This window comes from Myotis yumanensis, unplaced genomic scaffold (assembly GCF_028538775.1).
Source record: "Myotis yumanensis isolate MYYU_CA2020_CCGP unplaced genomic scaffold, mMyoYum1.0.hap1 SCAF_13, whole genome shotgun sequence".
Lineage (NCBI taxonomy): Eukaryota > Metazoa > Chordata > Mammalia > Chiroptera > Vespertilionidae > Myotis > Myotis yumanensis.
In genome coordinates this window covers 16,247,987-16,274,201 of record NW_027223764.1, presented here as the reverse complement: position 1 = coordinate 16,274,201, position 26,215 = coordinate 16,247,987, and the positions used below count along the sequence as shown (strand labels likewise).

At 49.3% G+C, this 26,215-nt stretch overlaps 1 protein-coding gene across 2 annotated transcripts in view; it reads right to left on the bottom strand.

Moving 5' to 3' along the window:
• Positions 1–26,215, bottom strand: part of SH3PXD2A (SH3 and PX domains 2A) — a 209,967-nt gene that overhangs the window by 143,328 nt on the left and 40,424 nt on the right. For both annotated transcript variants that reach the window (XM_070432353.1, XM_070432354.1), the window contains exon 2: positions 20,977–21,057. In XM_070432353.1, coding sequence (XP_070288454.1) covers positions 20,977–21,057 — 81 coding nt within the window. The remainder of the gene's footprint in view (positions 1–20,976; positions 21,058–26,215) is intronic.

Here is a 26,215-nt window from a genome sequence, read left to right as displayed (position 1 = left end):
GCTGGATGCTGCCAGTGAGGCCCCATGCTGTCAGGTGGACCTGGCAAAAGCCAGGCAGGCCAGGGAGTGTCGGCCAGGAGCACTGCTGCACCAGATGCCTTGGGCAGGTCACCTGCCCATCCCCTACCCCCAGCTCTTTCCCCCATTAGAAACTTCATAGGATAAGAGACCAAAACACACATGAAACCTCTTTGAAGGTTGTGGTGAGGAGAGCACCGAGTACATACCCTCCCTACTGCTGCTTCAATCTGCTCCATCTGATGGTTCCATCTCTGGCTTCATGCCCTTTGTTGGCTCTCTGCCTCCCACTGGACACAAGTCTTAGTCATGACCTCTGTCCTGGCTGACCTCTCCAGTCGTATATCCTGCCACTGCCGCATCTCCCCACGAACTGCACGGCCTGCCTGCCGTCCTCCCCGGACATAGCATGCTGTTCCACAGCTCTGTGTCTTTGCACATTCTGTTCTGCTTAACTGGAATGCCCCAACCCATATAATCTCTTACTGTCACCACCTCTGAGGCCTTTGTATAGGTGTATCCCTCATGTACTCCCTCCTCTAGATTGCTTCTGCCATTCAGTCACGCTTCTATTATTGCACTTACCTCTATATTGTAATTACTTGCTTATATACCTGCCTCCTTTCAAAAGCCTGTGAGCTTCTTGGAAGCAACATCTGTGCCTTGACGTGCTCACTATCCATTACAGTTATCTGATATAGTTGGCACACAATAAGACTACATTTCCCAGGCTCCCTTGCTGGGAGTTACAGTCATGTGACTGAATTCTAACCAATGAAATACAAGCAGGGGTGATGTGAATCTCCTCCAGTAAACCTTTAAGATCTCCCTACAGAGATATGGATGCAGAGATCCATGAGGGATAGAGTCACCAGATGTGAGAGTCTGTGTTCCTGAATGACCTACCTGGAGCAGAACCCTTCAGTAATTTGTTCTGGTTTGGGGTTAGGACATGAGCAGGAAATAAACCTCTATTGTACTGAGTCACTAAGAGTTTGTTACACAGCAGGTAGCCTATCCTGACTAATACAAAGGAGCTCAAGACTCCATTGAATCAAACTGAAAGAGGGAAGACAATATAAAATGCAGACATTATAAAAGTCAGGCATTACATTCCTACTTGATTAAACTATTCCCAATGCAATGCCATCACATCACCCCTCCTCCCCCTGCCCTATCCACCAAATCACACACACAGTATTTAGAGTGCCAAGCACTCCCCAGTTAAGACTGAAAAGGGTGGGGATTGAGAACCTGCCAGATGACCTGTAAAAGCCACCATAAATGAATGAGCCCCAACTTGAGATCCTTGTTCCACAAGTTTGTAGAAGGCACACAAAGACACAAAGTTGAATTGTAGGGAGGGGCCTGCTCCTCCCCAAACAGGCATCCACACCCTTGACACATGGCCATTCAAGCTCAAAGGAACCCTTCTGATGATGGGGAACCCACCATATCTCTGAGGTAACCCATACCCCCTAGGCACACTTCTGGGAAGTGTTAGAACAGTGTTCCTCACACAGAGCCCAAATTCCCAGTTGGTCACAAAGGGCCATGGCCAAATGGGAGAAAGATCACATTTGCACAGAAGGAAGAAAAGAATGGAGAAGGACCAAAAGTATCTTTCCAATATATGCCCTCACTACCCAAGGTGTGATCCTGAGACCAGCCATCTCATCACCTGAGAGCTTGGTAGGAAAGTCAAATATCAACCCCCTGCAGACCTGCTGAATCAGAATCTGCATTTTAACAAGACTGCTGAGTAGTGTTAAGTTTGCACCATTCTAAGTAACATGATGAAATCTCTCGCCACCCTCCTCTGTCCCACCCGGGGGGTGAATCATCCCTTTGTCCAGCATATCTACGCTGTAGGTCTTTCCTGTCTGCTTAGTAGTTGTCTCAGTTATCAGATCAGTTGAGAGAGAGAGAGAGAGAGAGAGAGAGAGACCACATACATATAACCTTCATTACAGTATATTGTTATAATTATTAGTTATTATTGTTAATCTCTTACTGTGCCTAATTTATAAATTAAAGTTTACCATGGGTATGTACTATATATATATAGAAAAAACATAGTATATATAGGATGCAGTACTATGTGTGGTTTCAGGCATCCACTGGGGGTCTTGGAATATATCCCCACAAATAGGATAGGACTACTGTACTCATTTACAGCTGGCCATGCTCTCATTTACTCATTCAGTGATTCCTTGAGCACCTGCTGTGTCAGGTACTGTTCGAGTCACTGGGAAACAAGCTAAGAGCAAGCAAGGTGCTGTTCTCCTAAAGCTCACACTCCAGCGATGAGACAGTAAACAAGGAGACAAATAGTTAAATAAGATGACGACAGACTGTGGTAAGTGTAGAAGACAACAGAATGTGACCAAGAGTGACAGGGCTGGGGATGGGGGGAGTTCTCGGGGTGGGGGGGGTGGGAGGGGGAAGAGGTCAAGTTTGAGGAAGAGGTCAAGGGTCCACGTGAGCGGAGGCCTGAGTGCTCAGCAGTCAGAGGCTTACAGATATGGGGAAAGGGAGTTCCAGGCAGAGGGAACAGCAATGGCAAAGGCCTCTGGCAGCATTGTGCTTGGTATTCCAAGACCAGGCAGGTGACTGTCAAGCTGAAAGTCAATGAAGGGAGGATGGCAGGAGACAAGCCTGGAAGGATGGGCCAGAGCCCACCACACAGGGCCTGTGGCATGGTAAGGAACTGGGAGTTCATTCCCCAAAGAAAGGAAGTCTTTCAGAAAGTTATAAACTGGGGTGTGATGTGATCTGATTTTGTTTTTCAAAAGATCACTCTAGTTCAGGGGTGGGCAAACTTTTTGACTTGAGGGCCACAATGGGTTCTTAAACTGGACCGGAGGGCCGGAACAAAAGCATGGATGGAGTGTTTGTGTGAACTAATATAAATTCAAAGTAAACATCATTACATAAAAGGGTACGATCTTTTTTTTTTAGTTTTATTCATTTCAAACGGGCCGGATCCGGCCCTCGGGCCGTAGTTTGCCCACGGCTGCTCTAGTTGGTGGGACGACAAGAGTGCGAGTGGATGGATCCCTGAAGAAGCCATTCAGGTGCCCAGGTGGGAGGTGACCTGGACCAGGACGGGGACAGAGCAGATGAAGCGGAAGAGGGCGGATCCAGGCTACATTTTGAGGGAGATCTGGGAGGACACTTGCTGTTGGGTTGGATATGGAACGTGACTGACAGGTTTGGGGCGGTACCAACTGGGTTTGAATCCCTTTGGCTCCTCAGATGCTCCCAGCTGGCCCAGGCAGCCCATGGGCCCCGCTCTGCCCTGATGGCATCAAGGGCGGATTTGGGCACCTGCTGCCTCAGTGGCTTCCTTCCCGGTCACTGAGGTTGGCACTAAGCCCACAGGAGTCTTTATCTGTAATGTCTTCTTTCTGGAGGCTCCTTAGGCCAGGGACTTCCTTGTGTCTCTTCACATTTGCAGAAGGGGCGGACAAGGTGGGACCCCATGGACAAAAGGGAAAATCCCCAAAGCAAAAATTAAAAATTGGGCAGAGTTGCTAGGAGCGGGGGGTGAGGGTCTTGTAAAGCAGCCCATGTAGCATAGCAAGGCAAGCTACCCAGGGCTGGCCTCGGGCTTCCCAGTCCCAGGCTCTGCTTAGCTAGACTTTCAGGGGATGGGAGTGGGGGGATGGGAGGGGGTCTTGTCTCCTGCCAGGGAACCAGGAAATGCAGTAGGAAAAATTCCCCCCAGAGTGTGGTGTCCTCTAGCCAGCTGTTGGCTGGCTGCTAGTCCAGGTGGCAGCCCTGCTGTCCCAGGTGAGGGCTTCCTCTCAGCAACCTCATGAGCATGGCAGCTGCTCACCTAGGACGAAGTGCGGAAGGCGGAGGAAGTGCAAGGAGAGAAAGGGCTGGCTGCTTGAGGATTGCCGGGGAGCCTGCGTGCAGGCCTCCCTCCCTCTCAGGCTCCGTCCTCCAGAGCACAGATCTCCCAGACCTTGCGGGTGCCCCTGCAGTCCTGCCTCCACTTTCATCCACACAGATGGCCCTGCCTGGACCATCTCAGTAACACCCAATCAGGAGGAAGAGAAGCTACCATTTATGTGACACCTCCTCTATCGACACCATGTTATTTCTTTTTTTTTTTTAATTGATCTGAGAGAGGAAAATGAGAGCGAGAGAGAGATAGAGACATCAATGATGACAAAGAATCATGGATTGGCTGCCTCCTGCACGCCCCACACTGGGGATCAAGCCTGCAACCCAGGCATGTGCCCTGAGACCAGGAATCAAACCGTAACCTCCTGGTTCACAGGTCAACGCTCAACCACTGAGCAACACCAGCCAGCTATTTCTTCTTCTTCTTTTTTTTTTTTTTAAGTGTGGCTCAGTTGTTGGGTGCCATCCTATGCACAGAAAAGTTGCTGATTTGATTCTAGTTCAGGGCACATGCCCGGGTTTCTGGTTTGATACCAGGTAGGGGGCATGCAGGAGGCGCCAATCAGTGTTTGCTCTCATATCGATGTTTCTCACTCTCTCCCTTCTTCTCGTTCTTTCTTAAAAAAAATTAATAACAAAGTTACAATTTTTAAAAAATAAAGTGTCTAATGCAAATGTAGCAAAACATGAGCATTTGTTAAATCGGGGCGGGGGGAGGGGGGGTTCACTGATGCCTGCTGTCTTCTTTTCTGTAGGATTAAACTTTTTCATAATTAAAAATAAATAGAAAAGCTCACTGGCTGCAGAGAAGAAAAGCAGCTGGAAGGGGCCAGACTGTGTGTGAGGGAGTCCTGGTGAGAACACTGTGGATTCAAGTGTAAAATCATGAGGGCGTGGCCGAGGGGCTGAGAGGAGGAATCTGCAGGGTGTGAGACGGTACAGTAACGGAGAGAGGAAATCGGGGAGAAGGAAGAAGGAGGGGTCTAGAGAGGAGCCTGGTTTAGAACATGCTGAGGGGCAAGCACATGTGTGACCAAGTGGAAATGCCTTGAAGAAGCAGCCTGCAGGTCAGCTCATATTCCGTCTGTCTCCACTCCCTCAGCCCCACCCTGAACCAAGTGACCTGCCCATGGCCGGTGTTCAACAAACGCGGTCAGGGGCTCACCCACACCCACCCTCTAGTTGATGACAGAGGCTTGGACCACAGAGGCTGCCCCTCACTGGGAGAAGATGCCCGAGGGAGAGCAGAGCCCTACCCCATGTCTATTTCTGGTGCCCTACCTGACCCAGATTAAAATAGCTGGTGGGGTCTTCTGGGGGCCAGTCTGACCCTACAAAGGGCACTCCCTTTCCTGGGCAAATGCCCACTGCTTAGCTATATCTAGTGGAGACAAGGTGGGGCTGGCATGAGGTGGGAGGGATTAGGTGATGGGACAGACATATGAGGCTCAGGAGACCCCCAGTCCAGCCAGAGAAGGGGGAGAGGGGAAAGAGCAGCTGGAGGTCCCTGCCCTCCGTGCGCCCAGCCACCCTGGGCCTCCCTCGCTGTGGTAGCCTGGGTGAGGGCTGGGAGCCCTGCCAGCCCCCTGCGCTGGGCACAGCATGCACAAGGAAGGGAGACTAGTCACTCTCCCTGGGAGGGGAACAGCCAATGGTTGGCCATCATGAATGGGTGTCCCCTGGAGGCAGGGCAGACTTCCCATCAGCGTGGCCAAACTGTCACCTAATTCCCAAAGGAACGCCTGCACATGAGCACTTTCAGAAAAGGATTCATCAGAGGCCCCCACTCCCCTGGGAAGGGGAGGCAGCCCCTTCCCCTCCTTAGGGTTTTGCCTTGAGGGTGCAGACTTGCCAAGCCCTTCGGTGACTCCCACATAGCCCAGGGTCAGGCTGCCACATGCCCTTCTCCCAGACTCCTGCACGGGATGTGGTAGCTCCCAGTGGGAGAGACAGACAAGAGGACACAGGCTGGCAAAGACGTACAAACCAGCACCACAGAGGCTGGGGAAAGGCCACAGCTGCTCCCAGAGATAGGCCTGGACTCCTGTCCATCGACAGTCATAACTTGGCTGTGGCCCCTACCTGGGCCAGAGCACTGCAGAGGTGGCCTGGGAAGCCCTGGCACCTCGGAGAAGAGAGGGGTGCTTTCCCTCCCTCACCAGGAAGCCTTCCGAGCAGGCGGGGCTAGACTGGCTGCTGGGATGGATGCGCCCGGATCCCCTGCCCTGGCCCCAGAGAGTTGGGCTGGGCAGAGAGAGAAGGCCTCGTTTCTGTGAGGATGTTCATCCTTCCCTCTGCTCTGAGCCTTGGATTCTATCTGTGGTGCTCTTGCTGTCTCTTCCTTTCCCATTTTGCTACTTGTCTCTCTATGTCTCCCCAAGGGTCTCTGCGGCTCTGCGGCTCCACCCTTCCCCACCTGAACTTCACGGCCGAAAACCCTCGGTGTTCTGAACTAGTCCAGTGTCCCAGCTGCACCCCAAAATACATAAAACAAAAGACGAACCCTCACATGTTTGAGTCCTCCTACACATGTCGATCTCCCGGTCCACCTCTCGCATCTTGGTCCCGCCCCAAAGCAGTGAAGGACGAAGGGGCAAGCACAGAGGGGTCCCTCCACCCTCCCACCTGGGCTTCCTCCTCACAAGGCTCCACGATGAGGAGCAGAGCCCTGGGGATCTGAGGTAAACAGCCCCGTCTCCTTGGGGAGCCGGACAGGCCGGCCTTTAGCAGAGATGCCCCCTTGGGAGACCAGCAGGCACTGTCTCAGCGGGAAGAATGGCCGCTTGTTGTGTGCCTGAACCATCCTCTCTGCAGGCATCTCAACTCCAGCCCATACACCAGCCTCATGCTTCCTGTTTGGTTTGGGTTTTTTTTTTTTAAAGGTATATCTGAATGTGGTCCATTTAGCCCCAGGGACCCCCCTGCCCCAGCCCCACTGCTAGCCTCCTCCCCAGCCCCCCGCCAGCACTGAGCCCAGGCTTCCAGCGTAGCTGAACTGGCCACTTTGTTCTGCTGGGCACCAGATAAACGCTCCCTAATTAGCAGACGGAGCCAAACCCTGGCCTGGGTTTTGGCTGTCTCCTGGCCAGCCCTGGAGCATTTATTAACTGCAGTTCAGGGTGCCTAAGACCCTTTCATGCTGGGACAATGTCCCCCTAGTTCAGTCTGAACAGACATATTTGCACATGGAACCACCAGAGGCAACAACGGGAATGACCACTGTCCTCATAATGCTCCTGGCTCGGTGGGGAAGGTTCCGGGGCCTTGCTTCCTGGAAATCTCACCACCACTCTCGGCAGCTTCTGCAGAGAGAGCCATCTCACAATGAGAAGGCTGAGGCTCTGGGAGGTTAGGTCATCGCCCAGGGTCACAGCTGGTAAGAGGTGAGACGCACACCCACAAGTCTGAGCTTCCCATCACTGCGAGGCACTGCCCCACTCAGAAACGGGAAGCTGGCCCCAGAAACCCCACCAGCTCTTCTGAGAGCCTGCTGTCACTCAGCACGGGGGTCTCAGAAAAATCGCAAATCTCCCCTGGCTTCAGCTAAGTTGAGGATCTGAAGGAGACAGTGTCAATTCGCCAACAAGTCTCCATGGCCTGGTCTGAGGGAGTGTCCTGAGATGCAGGAATCACAGCCCCTGGGATCACCTGGGGGCTGAGGTCCAGCTGGGTGGCGGGCAGCTGGTGAAGGGAATCCCTGCCGCTGGCATCTCTGGGTTACCCAGCTGGTGGCAGTTTGCCTGCCACAGGGAAGAACAAACTCTTCCCTCAAATAAGCCGCAGCCCAGGCTCCCACAGCTAACCCTGGCTGTCCCACATGCCTGGTTCCATGGGAGTCAAAGCTAAACCAACCGTGGCCACTGTGAGGATGGGGATTCCAAGGATGCCCAGACCACCAGGCCCCACATCCAGGAGCGGCCTCACAAGCAGGCTGGGATGCCCCCGGCACGCAGGCCTGATGGCAGCCGTCTGCACCTTGGGCGGCTCACTCATTATGTGCCTCCACCCTGATTCTTCCACCACCGGGCGGGTCCAGCTCAGGCCAAGGCTGTCAGCCTGGCTTTTCCCCCCAGGACGGCCCTGACTTTTCCTCTCAGGGTCCCCAGTGCCAAACCCGGTGCCAGGCATGTAGCTGGCACTCCTCCAACGTGGCTTGAAATTCCCTCCTGCAGGAAGGGAGTGACTTAGTCACAGCTGAAGGCTTCACAGAACGTACTATGTACACACATGCACTCCACTCACCTGGCCATCACCGAAGGTCTTCCTTCCCTCCATTCTCCAGTTTGGAGGGGGACACTGTCCCCCACCCACTTTCCAGCCAACTTTCCTGTTGAATATCCAAGGAGGTGTAGATAGGGGCAGAGCTAACCTGGGACCAGAGGAGGAGGGAGGTGGTTGAAGCCGCAGACGCACTCCAGAGCCTCCCAATGTAACACTCAAACACACCCTGACATGACACCCTTATGCTGGGAAAACAAGGTGTGCAGCTCTGGGCGGTCATGCAGGTGGTGAGGCCTGACTCAGACGCTGCCTCTGGCAGAGCTGGGGCTTATTATCCAAAGAGAGAGGCGGGCGGTGGTGGGCAGGACACATGGGCTAAGCTTCAGGAAGCAGCCGATCCTGTGAGAGAGCTCTGCCCGACCTTTGCAGGAGCTGGAGAGAAATGTGCTCTCTGCACAGGTATCTCCTCCCCACCGAGGGTGGATGATCCCTCCCCCGATAGGAGCTCCCTCGATGATGCAAGAGGGACAAAGAGAAAGAGGACTTCAGCATGGGGGGCTAGCACTCCAGACTGGAATGGGCCAGAAGCTAGACTGCCCGAGTTCCAGTCCTGCTGTCACTTGCTGGCCCTGGAATTTGGACAAGTCACTTCTCCGCTTAGGGCCTCATTTCCTCATCTGTCAAATAAAGGAAATGGACTACATCAGAGGGTGGCCAAGAAGTATCAGCTCAAGGTGCCATTGCCAACTGATGGGTAGTGTCTTCCTGAAGATACTAATTCGTTTTATTTTTTTAGAAAGATTCTGAGATGACGATTGGGCTCATGACCGACGAACAATATCTGCATGGGCATGGGATGGAAATGTGCCATGATCAATCAGTGATGTCTGTTGTGGGCAGGAGAGAAGATGGGCAGTATGAATGCTAGAGACTCATCCTCCTGCTTGATAATCTCTAAGAGCCTTCTGCCTGTAAAATTTACAATTCCACTGATTCCCCAGCAGACGTGGTTAACGCTGGTTGGCAAGCATGTACCTCCCATGTTGTGATGTTTGCAGACAGCTAATCTCTCCCTGAAGTGATGTTTTTGTCAGCCCCGCAGGACAGTCACTGGGAGCAGGCAGTCCCCTCAGCCCCCATGCCCACACTCACAGGACTTCACCCAAAGGGCAGAGCCAATGAGCAGTGCCAGGGTTTAATACCCAGAGGACATTCTGGCTTCTCTTACAACTTTCCCCAGTGTCCACAAAGGGGCTCCTCCACTGGGAGAAAATCCGGCCCTCGCCCCAGGGAGGGGCAGAGTGACCAGCAAAGGGCAAAGATGGCTCCTGACTCGCTGGTGCACAAGAGGGGTCTGTCTCATCTGACTGGGCCGTATGTCACTTAGGAACTCCCTCGAGGCATGTGCCTGGACCACCTACACACCATTGGTCAAAAGCACACAGGTACCTGAAAAGATGCGCACAGACCCAGAATTCATCTGCACAGGAAAAGATTAATTTCTGGGCTGGGTATCAGATGACTTTCTCTCCTCTCTCTGAAACCTTGGGCTCTGCCCAGTGCAAAGTTCTCCTGATGGCAGGCCCCACCGAAGGTGGTTCTCAGGGGCGCTGCCCCCTTCTCTGGGGCGCTGCCCCCTTCTCTGGGGCTCATTTCCCTTTATGCAGAGGAGTGGAGGCCCTCCCCAGTGTACTCTGCCCACGGCCATCACCCCTCCTCCTGTGCCTCCCTCTGTTCTGGACCTGCCAGGCCCCTCATGTACAAGGTTGCTCCTACACCTTTGGGGTGGGGGAAAATGCACAAAAAGGGGTCACTATACAAACTCTATGCAAACTCTATCTGTTTGGATGGAGGGGGGGAGGAGTAAACACACACACACACACACACACACACACACACACACACACACCTTTTAATGTGTTCTAGCCGCACACCACACCGAGTTACCCCAGGATTCCAACTTAGTGGTAAACTGCTTTCCATCCTGAGCTGCCTGGAGATACCATTGTACCAGGCCCTCCCCTCCTGACACTCCTTGGAGAACAGACACAGCCCTCCCCCGCCCCCAGTCCATCTCAGCCCAGAACGTACTGGAGGGGAAATGAGGAGAGACAAGACGAAGCTGGAGTTCACCCTTGGACTACAGGGACCAGATGAAGGGGAGTGGCTGAGGCAGGAGCCGGCTCCCAAGGGGAGGGGAAACCTGCCTCGGAATTTCCAGGAGCTACTGGAATGCCTACCGGGCTCCCCTGAATCCCGGTGTTCCATCGGGAATCTGAAAGAGGTCTCTTTCATGGATCAAGAAACACTGTCGACCAATAATTTCTTTTTAAAAAGCAGTGTTTTCCTAACAGTGTTGCTGAGAGAAAGGTGGGTTGATAATTACCCTCTGGAGGTGACAGTGTTTACCTGGAAAACCCTAAACACCACCACTTGCCTCCCTGACCTGGAGGCGGACTGAGCTCTGTGGTGAAAGTGAAGTCTGTATAAATGGGGCAAAGATGGAGGGGAGATGTCCAGCTATTTTCTCTTGGCATTAACATTCTAAAGGCCTAACTGGTGAGGTTTCAGCTTTCCCATTTAAAGTCCCCATGACAGTCACAATTCTAAGGGCTTTCTTTCTTTCTTTCTTTCTTTCTTTCTTTCTTTCTTTCTTTCTTTCTCTCTTTCTCTCTTTCTCTCTTTCTTTCTTCTTTCTTTCTTTCTTTCTACTTTTTGAAAATATATTTTTATTGATTTCAGAGAGCAAGGGAGAGGAAGAGAGAGATAGAAACATCAATGATGAGAGAGAATCATTGATCGGCTGCCTCCTACACACTCCCCTCTGGGGATCGAGCCCACAACCCGGGCATGTAAACCAACCTGGAATTGAACCATGACCTCCTGGTCCATAGGTCAACGCTCAACCACTGAGCCACCACTCAACCACTGAGCCACCGCGGCTGGGCCCTAAGTGCTTTCTTTATATGGGTTGTCTTATTTTATTCTTAACCTACTTTGAAGAGCTTTTCTGGTTGTAAAACTTACCATGAGGCAGGGTTTTTTTTTTTATTACCCTCATAATACAGATGAGAAAACTCAGGCACAGAGAGATTAAAGAACTCACCACAGCCCGGCCGGCATGGCTCAGTGGTTGAGCATCAACCTATGAACCAGGAGGTCACGGTTCAATTCCCGGTCAGGGCACATGCCCAGGTTGTGGGCTCGATCCCCAGTGGGGAGCGTGCAAGAGGCAGCCGATCAATGATTCTCTCTCATCATTAATGTTTCTATCTCTTTCTCCCTCTCCCTTCCTCTCTGAAATATAAATATAAATATAAATATAAATATAAATATAAATATAAATATAAATATATAAAGAACTCACCCCAAGTTAGATACAGTTGGTATGAGCTGGAGCTGGTCTTGGAACCTAACCACCCTGGCCCTGGAGTACCTGTCCTTAAGCACTGCATTCTATGGCCACGCATCATTCTATGGCATGATGCAAGAACCACTGTCCAACTGCTTCTTGCCCAACACACAGTTTGTGAGTTTTGAGCAACATTTGAATATGAGATTTCAGTTTGACAAGATAATATGGACAGGCCCCTGGGGTTTGCTGTAATGGGTTCTAACCAGTTACATTCCATAGGAATGATCTAGAATGATGGTTCAGGAAATATGAGGCAATATGATTTTAACAATAATTTTCATTTTCTTTTTCTTGTTAGATATGTCCTTTTTAAAAAATATTTATTGTTGAAAGTATTACATATGTCCCCTTTCTCCCCCCGATTGACCTCTCCCAGCCTGCCCTGCCCCCCACAACCAGGTCCTCACCACCCTACTGTCTGTGTCCACGGGTTATGCATATATGCATACAAGTTCATTGGTTGATCTCTTCCCACCCACCCACCCTCCCCTGCCTTCCCTGGTTTGACAGTCTGTTCGATGCTTCTTTGTCTCTAGATCTATTTTTGTCCATCCCTTCACTTTGACTCTGTGTGAGTCCTTTGTTCTGAGGTGGGTCTTTATTTGAGACCTCTCACTTTCTCTACCTTCTTACAGGTATTTTTTTAATTATTAAATATCAATGTTGCAAATTATATATGAGTTTCTGCTTTTTAAAAAATCACATTACACATAAGGCTAAGGTTCCCCTCTGACTGAGGCCTTTCTCCCACTGATGTCCTCAAACCACTTCCAGAGATAACTCTATTACCAATTTGGAGGGCATCCTTCCAGATCTTTTAAAAATATTCATATACTGCCCTAGCTGGTTTGGCTCAGTGGACAGTGTGTTGGCCTGTGGACTGAAGGGTCCCGGGTTCAATTCCCTGTCAAGGCACGTGCCTGGGTTGCGGGCTTGATCCCCAGTAGAGGGCGTGCAGGAGGCTGCTGATCAATGTTTCTCTCTCATCACTGATACTTCTTTTTTTTTCTTTTTTTTTTAATTGATTTTTTACAGAGAGGAAGGGATTTTTTATAGAGAGTTAGAAACATCGATGAGAGAGAAACATCGACCAGCTGCCTCCTGCACATCTCCTACTGGGGACGTGCCCGCAAGCCAGGTACATGCCCTTGACCGGAATCAAACCTGGGACCTTTCAGTCCGCAGGCTGACGCTCTATCCACTGAGCCAAACCGGTTTTGGCATCTCATCACTGATACTTCTATCTCTCCCCCTCTCACTTCCTCTCTGAACTCAATAAAAATATATTTAAAAATAAATAAATAAAAATATTCATATATTTATGCTGTATATGTACTTGCAAAAGAAATCTTGTTTTTCCATAATTGCTATCATATTATAAATATTGTTTTGAAGCTTACATTAGACATTCATTAACATTTATTGGTGATTCATCCACAAAATTGAGATCAACCTCATTTGTTCTGAAGATTGCACAAGGCGGCACGAGAATACCCCAGTTCCATAGCTGGTCACTAAAGTTGTCCCCCGTTTTCACCAGGCAAACAACATGGCTTTCTGTGCCTTCCTGTGACTGACCTCAGTGAAGGACAAAATTCTCATCTGTCCAGGGTGAGCGATCACAATGACCCACAGTCACTGCACTGCTGGAGCTAGAACTACCACATCAGGCACCAGAACTCTCTAGAACAGCGGTTCTCAACCTGTGGGTCACGACCCCTTTGGGGGTCGAACAACCCTTTCACAGGGGTCGCCTAAGACCATCAGAAAACACATATATAATTACATATTGTTTTTGTGATTAATCACTATGCTTTAATTATGTTCAATTTGTAACAATGAAAATACATCCTGCATATCAGATATTTACATTACGATTCATAACAGTAGCAAAATGACAGTTATGAAGTAGCAACGAAAATAATTTTATGGTCGGGGGTCACCACAACATGAGGAACTGTATTAAAGGGTCGCGGCATTAGGAAGGTTGAGAACCACTGATCTAGAATGCTTGGTCCAAAACTGTTCTTAGAACTTGGCAAGTTACCGCCCTAGGCTTTGGTCCCCTTGCCATTAGCCTAGGGCAGTGGTCAGCAAACCGCGGCTCGCGAGCCACATGTGGCTCTTTGGCCCCTTGAGTGTGGCTCTTCCACAAAATACCACATGCGGGCGTGCACATACAGTGTGATTGAAACTTCGTGGCCCATGCGCAGAAGTCGGTTTTCGGCCTGGGCGAGTCTATTTTGAAGAAGTGGCGTTAGAAGGAGTGGGGGGTGTCGGTCGGTCAGTCGGACGGGAGACGCGGGCAGGCAGGCCGCGGGATACACAGAGTGGGGGAGGCGCGTGCGATTCATGCATGAGTTGAGTGAGCCAGTCAGTCAGCAGTCTCATGTGCAGTGGTTAGTGCTGGTCGCGTCCACAAATCGCGAGCGGGTGACAAAAGATAGACGAAACAAGTATACAAGACGAGTGTGGATGGGAAAGTTGGAAGGGGTCGACCTCAGCGAACGTACCTCAATCAGATTGAGGACGTTTTTAGCAAAGGCCAGCTTAGGAGTACCCTAATTAAGTTGTACCTACCTATATAGTTTAAGTTTAAAAAATTTGGCTCTCAAAAGAAATTTCAATCATTGTACTGTTGGTATTTGGCTCTGTTGACTAATGAGTTTGCCGGCCACTGGTCTAGGGTCAATGATCTCAAACAACACAGAGTTTGCCTCGATGTTTAAAAGACAGAGCCTGCAGGAGAGATACTCCCCACCCACCCTATTTTCTACTCTCAGGTTGATCCCTGGCACACACCAGGATCACCCCAGTTTGACTTCAGCTGATGTTTGCTCTGGTCATCAAACCAAATTAAAGCTCATATAAATTTGATACATAGAAAAATCAACACAGATGTTTACGTGCAAAGTGAGGGGCTTGGGATAGAACTCTTATAATTTTAAAAATGCAGTGATCCTATAACTCTCCACAAGTGACATCATACCGTGCCCACACATCCATTTCAAGGCCAGTTATTAGTGATTTGGGATTATAATTTGTTCGCCCATCGTTCGCCTGACTATTTGAGAGCTGGAAAGTGAGTGTGACCCTGGGTGGGGTAACGGGTGCAGAGTCCGGAGAGATGACTAAGGAAGAGAGAGAAAAGCTCTTCAGGAAAGGTTAAGTTCTTTAGAGCCAATAAGCAAACTTAAACAACCTTCTTGACTCCATCTTCCAGGCTGTGTGGGGGGAGCTCAAGGGCCTCTCCTGTCTCTGATCAAATATTGACCCTGTGCACTCACTGGCCAGAGTTCAGACTAAAGGGCCAGCAGCACCATAGAGCCAATGTTTGCAGAGTAATTACTGCTGCAGTAATTGCCTTGTAGGTCAGATTGTGAAACAACCTTCAATGGAGCCTTCCGGTCCTTCCTGGTGGGGCCAGGCCTTGGGGGAGACACTTAACAGTGAGGGAGCTGTGCAAGGAAATGTAGAGAGGCTGGAAATGTGGTCCAGCTGCCAGTGAGAAGGCAACTGAAGAGCATCCGTGGCCCTTTGCCCTCCTCCTTCTCTCCTTAACTGCTCCTCCAAGTAATCTAAGCTCTTTATAGCCAAACAGGCTTCAACATCAAGCCTTGTCCTGGCCAGCTTGAAGACCAATTTCCACTTGAAGACCAAGAACCTCTCCTCTCCCTGTCCTCAACTTGACACCTAAAACGACCTTAGAAGCCCTTTCTAGTGACCGAGCTGGTTTCCAAAAGAACATAAGGCCAGATCAAGCCTGTGTGTCCCACATGGTCTAAAGCAGCACAGTCCTATACAACTTTCTGGGATGACAGAAATGTTCTGTGTTTGCTCAATACCTAGCCACTAGTCACTGTAGCTACTGAGCACTTGCAATGTCGCAAGTGTGACCAAGAAACTAAATTTAATCTTATTAAAATGAATTCAACTTAATATTTAAATTTAAATTTTTAATATTTTAAATTTAAACTCAAATAGCTGCATGTGGCTGGTGGCTACTGCAGGGGAGACAAAGGCCTAAAGCCTCTATCGCCAGCACCTCCCAATGGGCGGGAAGAGGAGCTGGGTTCAGTGAGCAGTCCCTGTGTGTGGAGGAGACAGAATCACTGGGTCTGAAGGCTCAAGGCAGAAGATACGGGGAGAAAAGAAGGGTTGGGACCAAGTAGAGGGCCCTATCCAATTAGAAAGTCTTATCCTGGTGCCCATGGAAAGATTTCAGAGGGGTGTGAATGACCAAAAAGGCTATTAGAATTGTGTATGTATATTCATGCATTTGTCTGGGGAGAAAGTCTTGCTTTCATTAGAAGCATAAAAGCTTCCCTGATCCCAAAAATAAAATAAGATAAAATAACTTACTGATCTGTCAGATAAAACTTACTTCTTCAGGGAAGCCTGCCCTGATCCCACAGGATAAGGTTTCCCTATAGTATGTCTCTGGTACTTTTATTTGTAGCGTTTGGAATAGTATAAAAGAATATATGTATTTTCAATAAAATCTGTCTTGCCTCTCTAAGCTATAAGTCCCATAAAAGCAGTAACCAGATCTGCTCTGGCTCATCAATAAATCTCCAAATCCTGGCATACTGCCTGGGACACAGAAGTAAGGCTCTTAAGATTGGACAGATTGAGGATAGATGAATGAATGGACAGACAGAAGGAAGCAGGCATAAATGAATAAACAAAGAAATAAATTAGGAACACACTTTATCCTGATAACTATAATTCCAAAAAAACAACCAAATTTCCCCAAACTGGATGTGTGGCTATATCACTCCAGGCTGCTGTCACCAATCAAAACCATATGGACCCGGCCAGTGTGGTTCAGCGGTTGAGTGTTGACCTATGAACCAGGAGGTCATGGTTCAGTTCCCTGTCAGTGCACATGCCCAGGTTTCGGGCTCCATCCCCAGTAGGGGGTGTGCAGGAGGCAGCCAGTGGATGATTCTCTCTCATTGATGTTTCTATCTCTCTTTCCCTCTCCCTTCCTCTCTGAAATCAATAAAAAATATATATATTTTAAAAACACATGGACATCTTCTTTGTTCCCCCTGCCCAAGAAGAATGCTCTTTCCCTCCTCTTCATTCCATAGCATGTGGCTTATATCTCACTCCATTATTTATTTCATCTACAGTGGACTCAATTGCGCAAAGCCTACTTTCCCCACAAGATATGGACTCCTAAAGGTAGGGACTTTGTCCTTCTGAGTGTTCCTCAGCCTATATTGGAGGCCTTGGCATAGGTCAGTTCACTCTTACCCCAAGCCAACCTCTTTGCATTCTCCCCCCCCTTCACCCCTCAACACACACACACACACCACTCACAGCCACAGTAATACTGCCAGATTTAGCAAGTGAAAACACAGGACACGCAATGAAATTTGAATTTCAGATAAACAATGAACAACTTTTTTAGCATAAGTATGTCCCATGCAATATTTGGGATAAACTTGTACTTAAAAAAAAAAAAAAGTATTCGTTTATCTAAAATTCAAAATTAATTGAACATCTTGTATTTATCTGGTAACCCTAATCACCAGATAAAAAAGAGTGTGCCCTAGCCGGTTTGGCTCAGTGGACAGAGCGTCAGTCTGCGAACAGAAGGGTCCCGGGTTCGATTCCGGTCAAGGGCACATACCTAGGTTGCAGGCTCCTCCCTGGCCCAGGCCCTGGTTGGGGCGCAAGCAGGAGGCAACCAATCAATGTGCTTTTTTCACATAGATATTTCTCTCTGTTTCCTCTCTTCCACTCTCTAAAAATCAGTGGATGGAGCGGGTTGATGGGGGAGGAGGGAAAGGGAGACATATGAATACTTTCAACAATAAAGATTTTTAAAAAATCAATGGAGAAATAGCCTCAGGTGAGGATTTAAAAAAAGAAAAGTGTGAGTGGTGGGGGTAGGAGGGGAATATGTAGGGTGGAGACATGGGGCTGTGTAGAGGTGGATGCTGCAGTGGAGAGAGATGGAGAAATAGCATCCTTCAAATGCTACCTGGCCGTGGAGTGTGAAGGGCAGGGCATGGCAGTCATCTCCAGGTTTGCTCACAGGGGGAAAAGGACACTGGAGGTACCTGTGCTATTTATTCCAAGTGGAACTGGGTCTGCACACACCCCACAGCCTTTGGTCCAGTGCCAGAGGAGGTCAGGGCCACTTGGTATCACTTTGCACATGACTCCCAGGTTATATTAGAAAGCTGGGCCCTAGCCCAGCTCTGGCTCAGCAAATAGGGTCCCAGATTTGATTCCAGTCAGGGGCACATGCCCGGGTTGCGGGCTCAGTCCCCAGGAGGGGTCGTACAGGAGGCAACCAATCAATGATTCTCTCTCATCATTGATGTTTCTAACTCTCTCCCTCTCCCTTCCTCTCTGAAATCAATAAAAATAATTTTTAAAAAAGAAAGAAAGTTGGGGGCCCAGGGCCACCAAGAGCAAAAGATAATGTTTAAAGAGGGATAAATAAGAGAGGCAAGTGTGGGAAGACCCACACTGGGGACAGGGAGATCAAGTTCTGGGAGGGAGGTGTCCTAGGCGTCCCTCAAAGGGGTATTCGGTTCCACTGCTACTACTTGAATACTGTGTATAAACCCCCAGATGGTGCTCAGGTAGTACAAGATGTGTGTTCAGCTCAGTGGTTCTTCACTAGGCGTCCAAGCAGGGTGGACTGACACTGTAAGTGAAGATGTACATACACACTCTTTTTCTGGGGAGATCCACCAGATTCACAAAGGAATCTGTGGTCCCCTGAAGGCCCAGAACCATGAGTTGGTAAAGCCAGCTTAGCAGCTTCCCCCAGGCTGCCTTAGTCAGTCCAGGATTTGCAGGGTTCCAAGGTGGGGCTCCACCAAAAATGGAAGGAGCAAAGCCATTCTGAGGACAGCCACCTGGGAGCCACATTCGACTCCCAACACACTCCTGTCCTGCCCCCGTGGCCAGCTCCAGAGAGAGCCTGTGGCTCCCAGGACTCTGACACTGGCACAGGCCAGGGCACAAAGCAACTCTTCAGCACAAAGTGGAGCCAAGGAGGGGAAACAAGCAAGCAACGGTCCATTCACCTGCAGCCCAGCATCCTTGTCTTCTGCTAATACCACTAGTCAACCTGGTGGGTAACTCACTACAGACAACCACATGTCAGGGAAAATGTGGATTTGCTCATTTAATTCTCCCAATAACCCTACTGGGTGGGGACTATTTGAATCTTCATTCTACAGATGAGAAAATAGAGGCTAGAGAAGTTATGGAACCTGTCTGGAATTACACAGTGACAGAACCAGAAACCAGTCCCAGGCAATATGTGTCCCCAGTAACTAAGCTTTAAGTCATTCTCTCATACGGCCTCTCAGAAAACTGAATTCTGAGAGCCACGAGTGACCAGAGACAGAGATAGGAATGCCATGTGTCCTTTCTTTATAGGAGCTACCATATTAAAAAATCAGTGGCCCTCATAAATAAGAAAGGTTTTCCCGAATGCACACCACTAAGTCATCATGCCACGAGTTTTGTAAAATGGGTTCACAAAGATGCTATGCTTGGCTCAAAGGTTAAATTCCAAAGAACCATCCCAAACCGTCCTCCAACTGCAACTACAAGGTGACGATGACACAAGTGTGCAGGCCTGGCCATGCTCATGGCTAGGGCCAGCACATCACACAAGCCACTTCATGCCATGTGTCCTCTCCCAACACAGGAAATGAGCCTCCAGGCCAGGGAGAAGTTGGGGCAGCAGCATTCCTTTCTTGTTAGATTCTGTAACTAGGAAGGGGGTTGGGGAACAGAACAGAGAGAGGGGAAGAAAAGTTCTGTTTGAGGGTTTCTGCTGACTCTCAGACCCTCTGGCTCATCAATGAGTCCTTTCAGGGTTCCCTCTCCCCCAACTAAGTTATCATTTCCTGTCCAGCACACTACACCCATTGATGGGGTATCAGCAAATCCCACCAGTTTATGCCGGAAGGATCCAAGAAGATTGGACAGGAACTGAGGGAGGGAAGAGGAAGAAGGCAGGAGGGTAAGGAGTGGCTTTCAATCCACATTCAATGGGATATTCAATCCCATATTGGTGGATTAAGAGAAGATTTGTAATATAGGAAGCTGGCTCTCCTCATAGGTTATATAATAAGGACAATGGGATAAAATCAGGTACTTGGGGACAAATATGCAAGCCTGGCCTTTCCAAGATGACTCATCACCAAGAGCCTACAAAGAAAGGAATAGACCTTGGTTGTGAGGGCCAGGGATGGGTATCCTCTTCTTTGTGTTTTTATTGGCCTAAACTAGGCTCAGAGCCCTGAGGAAGAATCTAGAATCTCGCAGCTTTCCCTTCCTTATATGGGAAGGGTGGCTGCTCACTTCACAATGATTCTGCTTTGTCTTGTGCCTATGCCATATATAAGGGTGGGCCTCCTAGTGGCCACATCTGTGCTTCATGACCCTCTTCCTCCTCAGCCATATTCATTGGTCCAGAGAGGGCATCTGACCAAGTTGGGCCAATCAGCTTCTTCCCTGGAATTTTTCAATTTGGATGTGGGAGACAGTCTCTCTCTGCTGTTGGGAATCACAAGATATGAAATTCAAGAGCTGTTGACAGGATATGAGGTAACAGAAGCTAAAGACAGTGCTCAGAGAGAAGCAGAGATAAGACAGAGGGAGGGTAACCCTGGTTCCAGGTGTTCCTTAGAGCTACTGCCTCAAATCGCCTCTTTACCATCTGGTTAACTGCATAAATTTCTCTATATCCTTCCAACCACGTCTCCTTTTTGTCTAAGCTAATATGAGTGTAAAACTATCACTTGTAACCCAAAGAGGCCTAACCAGATTAGTTGGTATCAAGGGAGGTGTTTGCAATGGATCTGTGGGATCCACATCAGCATCCCCGTGTGAACACACCTGTGTATATTAGAGACACACATACTGTCCACATGTACAAATAGGACAGTAGAACCTTATTCGGTTAGACAGACACAGTGGTATGCTCAGTTTGTGCCTGTAGTTCAAGAAATTGCTTGTTTTCAGTTTCGGTCTTTTCTGTATGTTTGCTTTTCTTTGCCTTCAATGATGTGGTGGCTTGTGTCTCACTCTGGATGTTTATAGACATGTCTGCTCATGTACACAGCACTCACAGCCATCTTCCTGCCTCTCCACCCTCATTCCTACCAGCCAGGCAAAGAAGGGTGACAAAGCATGACTGCTAAGACCATCTGATGAAGTCAACAAAGCCCCAAGTATTTGCCTGCAGTGTCCTAAACTGAGCCAAATCCAGCTCGACCATCCAGGTTCCCGCATCTGTCCCTCTGCTCTGACCTGAGCTCTGTGGGGGTTCTCCAGATGAGTGAGAACATGGGAGAGGCCAGCCCACCACAAACTAGGGCCACAGAGAGAACTGGGCACAATTTGAGCTCAGACCAACTCACCTGCAGGTCAAAGAACTTGCTGTACCTCCGGTAGATGGTCTGAGACGTGGAGTCCGACCAGGTCACGTTGATGATGTATACCTGTGGGGTCAAAGTAAGAGCAGGTGAGTGGGTGACTAAGGCTGGGCTTCAAGTGGTACCAGGCACCATTTAACATGACTGTGGGTGCTCCGTGGTCAGAACCATTCTTTTTCTCATCTCTGTCCCCAGAGCCCAGTGCGGTGTCAGGTACATATAAATGCTACACACACATGTCTAAATATACACACAGACACACACACATCTAACACACATTCTCAGTTCCTAATCAATAAAATGCTAAGGATGATTATCTTAGGAGAATAAAATTACAGGTGGTTTTAATTTCCTTCTTTTCATTTACTAGTATATGTACTTTATACAATGAACAGAAAATTGGAGTTGTTAAAAATTTTTTAAGTAGCTAATTTCCACTGGTTCTCAAACTTTGGGGTGAATGAGAGTCTGTAAGGGGCCTTTCACAGTTGCAGGTGCCGCCCCCCCCCTCTGAAATTCTGCATGAGTAAACTTGGGTTTTGGGGCGGTGGGGGGCTCGGGCATTTACATTTTATTTTTTAAAACTCTATTTTTAAACAGTAGTTTTAGGTTCACAGCAAAATTGAGTAGAAAGTACAGCATTCCCATATGCCCCCCACCAGGCACAGTCTCTCCCATTATGAACACCCCCACCACAGTGGTACATTTGTTGCAATCGGGCATCGATAGTTTTAACAAACTGCCCTGGGGTATTCTGCCACAGTTGATTCTCAGAACTCGCCTGGAAAACCACTCAGGAGACCACAGCATTTCAGACCTGCGACTCCTCTCTACCCCTAAGTCTTAGCTCGGTGCATTTCAGCCTGGCACAGAGCGGGCACTCAGAAAACATTCTGCTCTGTTGAACGACCAAGCTGACACTCCGGATGACAAGTGGATTTGCAGGAGAGATGTTGGCGCATGGAAGATGGGTAAACTTTTCAGAGATGACAGTATTTCAGGACTCCATTTCCAATGTCTCCTCAGTTCCCAAGCTCAGACAGGCGCTCCAAGGCTGCTGCCTCAGGCGGCTCTGGAAGGCTTCCTTGCCTAGGAGGTGGCTGGAGGAGGGAAGGTCCCCTGCCTACACAATCTGGCCTCTGCTCTCACCATTTTTTTCCCTTTTACCAGAACCCACACCAAACGCACACCCTCCTGGGAGAGGCGTCAGTTAGAGCGAGGGGATCCTCTCACACAACCTCAAGGCTGCTCTGCAGAACACCTGGGAGCTTAATACAAACTCATATTCCCAGGCCTCTGTCTAGCACAGTGATGGCGAACCTATGACACGAGTGTCAGAGGTGACATGCGAACTCATTTTTTTGGTTGGTTTTTCTTTGTTAAATGGCATTTAAATACATAAAATAAATATCAAAAATATAAGTCTTTGTTTTACTATGGTTGCAAAGATCAAAAAATTTCTATATGTGACATGGCACCAGAGTTAAGATAGGGTTTTTCAAAATGCTAACACGCCGAGCTCAAAAGGGTCACCATCACTGGTCTAGCAATTCTGAATCGGTGGTCTGGGGGGACTCTACGAATGAGGAGAACAAAGTGGGCAGAGAAGCTTGGGCTCTTGGCCCCCGTGAGAAGGAAGAAATGTTAGCAAAGAGGAATAGCATTTAGACACTTTGGCATCAGGGTAGCTGACATCACCATGAAGAAGGGCTGTCTTAGTCTGCTTGGGCTGCTATAACAAAATACCATCTACAAACATTTATTCTCACAGTTATGGAGGCGGGAAGACCAAGATCAAGGTCCCTGGTAAGGACCCACTTTCTGGCTTGCAGATGGCTGCCTTCTTGCTGTGCCCTCACATGGTGGAGGGAAGGGGCGCTGGTCTCTTCCTCTTCTTATAAATGCACTAATCCCAGCATTGAGGCTCCACCCTCATGATCTCATCGAAACCTAATCACCCCACAGGCCCCAGCTCAATACCATCACACTGGGGACTAGGGCTTCAATGTATGACTTGGAGGAGGGACACAAACATCCAGATCACAGCCAGGGTTTTGCACACAGGGCTGTGAGGCTTTCTGTCTGGCTTCTCCACTAACAGCCAAGGAAGTGAGCTCTGAAAACAGTCCCTTCTTCCCTTAACCCCTAAGTCAGAGTTAGCCTCGCGCAGGGTGGCGTGTTTGTTCTGAAATGCACCCAAGCAGAGGGCCACAAAGCAAAGCAAATAGAGCCAAGTGATACCAGCCCGAGAAAGGGCATTTATGGCATGTTTTATGTGATCCTGATAAGAAAGAACATAAAATAAAAGGCCATGCCTATCCTCACAAGCCCCAAATAAACTATTGACCATTATTATAATAAATAGATAAGGGTATGCTGTGTTTTATATCCTGTAAACATATAGCTCATGCAATACATTGCAGAAACCATTGAGGTACTGGTTGCCACAGGCCAGCACAGTGTAAAACATTCCTATGCATTAGCTCATTTGATTTGCAGCTCAATGAGGTAGCTACCACTGTTAGCCCCATTATGTACTGGAGGAAGCCATGGTTTAGAGAAGCTAAGCAACTTGCCCAAAGTCACACAGGTAGCAACATACAGAGCGAAGGATTTGAACCCGGGTGTAGCTGAGTCCAATCCCCATGCTTTTAACCACAATGGACTATCTCTCTATGTGTAGATTTAGGAATGTGGATATTTAAACCAAACTACTTAATCAGAACTGAATGACATCTTTTTTGAAAAATACTTTTATTAATTTCAGAGAGGAAAGAAGAGGGGGAGAGAGAGATAGAAACATCAATGATGACAGAGAATCAATTATCGGCTGCCTCTAGGGATCGAGCCTGCAACTGCGACCTCCTGGTTCATAGGTCGATGCTCAACCACTGAGCCATGCCTGCCCGGCTGAATGACATCTTTTCAAATAAAGCTCTAGATGGTCTGAAGAGTCTGTGCACCCCTTGCTTAGGGGGTGAGCCTAAAGGACCATGGTGGAGTCATATTAATTCTGAGAGCCTGAGACCAGACAGAAGTCAACGGTTAGGAATGCTACAAAACCAGACCAACACAAAGGAAACCCTCATATACAACCAGCTAACTACGGCAGGATGCTCTGGAATTTTCACAGGGGTTATAACCTGCCCTCCCACCCCGCACTGACTCTCAGCTCCTTGACGCCCAAATCCTGCCAGCTGCATCTGCCCTCCCACCTGCATCTGCCCTTCCGGAGATCCTGGGCAGGGAGCAGATGCTGTGCACAACCAGGTGCTGCCTTCCTGACCTCTGCCCAGGTGGCTGCAGCTTTAGGAGGTCCCACGTGGCCGAACCCTCCCAGGAGAGAGACTGCACTTGCCTGCAGGCCATTAGACAGCAGCCTATCTCCGTGGCCAACCAAGCAGGGCCCAGAGGAAGGGGTGGTGCAACTCACAGGGCATGACCAGAGCATGCCTCCCTTGGAAAAGTCCTTCCCTTTTTACTCTTCAAAATCGTTGAAAAGTCACAGGGTGTCTCTAGGTCTAACCCTTGACTTCAACCCACACAAAAGACAAGCCCTGTGGAGACACAGCCAGAGGACAGGGGTGAGGGGAGAGCTGTCCATGTGACCCTTGTCTGCCACAGCCACCAGGACAGGACAAGCCCATGCTTCTCCTCAAGCACATTTTCTTTGCTTGTTGGGCAAAGACTTGCTCCTGCTAAAAGGGGGTGAGATGGGGGCGGAAGAGGGTAAAGGGGGGATAAATGGAGACGGTAGGAGACTTGACTTTGTGTGGTGCGCACACAATACAGTACACAGACAATGTATTATAGAATCGTACACTTAAAACCCATGAAAGTTTATTAACCCATGTCACCCCCCAAAATTTCAATAATTAAAAAGAACTGCCTCTGCTAACATCTTGTACTTCCTCAGGGCATGAGGGTAACTCCCATGTGGTGATGGGAAATGAGCCCATACTCCCAGGTTCTCCCAAACCTCTGGGATTTGCCCAAGGCCCCGGAGCCCACCCTCCTGGACAATCTAAATCCTGAGGCCAGTCTCCAGGCCCCTTTCTCTCGTGTGAGCAGGAGGCACCTCTGCTTTCTTCCAAACCTTGAACATCCTAGATTGTCCCTCCAGGTGAACCGTGGATAAAACAACTCACACTCTCCCCGCCTGCCCCCCTCACCAGTTTCTCAAGCCCCCCTGAACCGGTGCTGCCGGACGGAAAACCTTAGGGATAAACTGTAGAGAAAGAGCAGGTGGAGGGGAAAGGGGGACAGGGCAGAGGTCATCTGAGAAAGCCAGCTCTGTTTACTGGGGCCCAGATAAACTTCTCTGGTCACAGGAACGACCGAGATAACATTACCCAGCAGCTGTGTCTCCAGAAAGGTTTGCAATTAAACATCCTGCTTCCACACACTTTGGGGTTATGTTTCCCGGATGGAGTTTCCCTTCCTTCTGGATTTTAAAAAACCCGTGGATTCTATTTCCCCCGTCTCTGGCCTTCTAGGCAGATGGCAGGCGTCTAGGAAGCCTCGCTGTAGACCAGCAACTGCATCCCACTTCCCTGGAGAGGAAGCCCCAGAGTCTCGTGTCCTCCTGCCACGCTCAGCCTCTACAGGGAGGATCTCCACCGCAGACACTGCGATGGCAACTCCCACCAGACACCCGCACGAAGGCGCGCTCCCACCAGCCCACCCACTCGGGCCGCCTTCCATCTGCTCAGCTCATTAAAGCCCAGAAATGTCTCAGGCTTCGGAGACTTCCACGGCTTCCAAGTCTTGCTCCTTTCAACGAGAAAGCAGCCTTGATACAAATCAGACCCGCAGCTCAACTCCAGTGCGCAGAGAATGAAGCCCTGCCCAGTCCCTGCGGAGGGATGTCCACGATCGGACCTGGGCTGCGACCAATTAACAACGCAGAGTCATGGCCCAACCAGTCCTAGAAGGCCTAGGACCAGCCTGTGCTTAATTAGAAAGTGCTGGCAAGTGCTGATGTTCAACTTTGCTGAAGGAAAGTGCAGTTAGGGACAGGAGGTGGGAACTGCGGAGGAGAGCGTGTATTTTTGTGGCGCTGTGCTCAGGTTACTGAGGAAGGCCTTCTTTTCCCTGGATCCCAGCTGGCTGGCCCTGGCCCCGAGCCAAATGTTAGCTCGGTGACAGTCTTGCTTCACCTGCTCACACCACCTCCGGGTGGGATCGGCTGGCTAGGAGTAGGGCTGTTGATTTGGGGAACAGC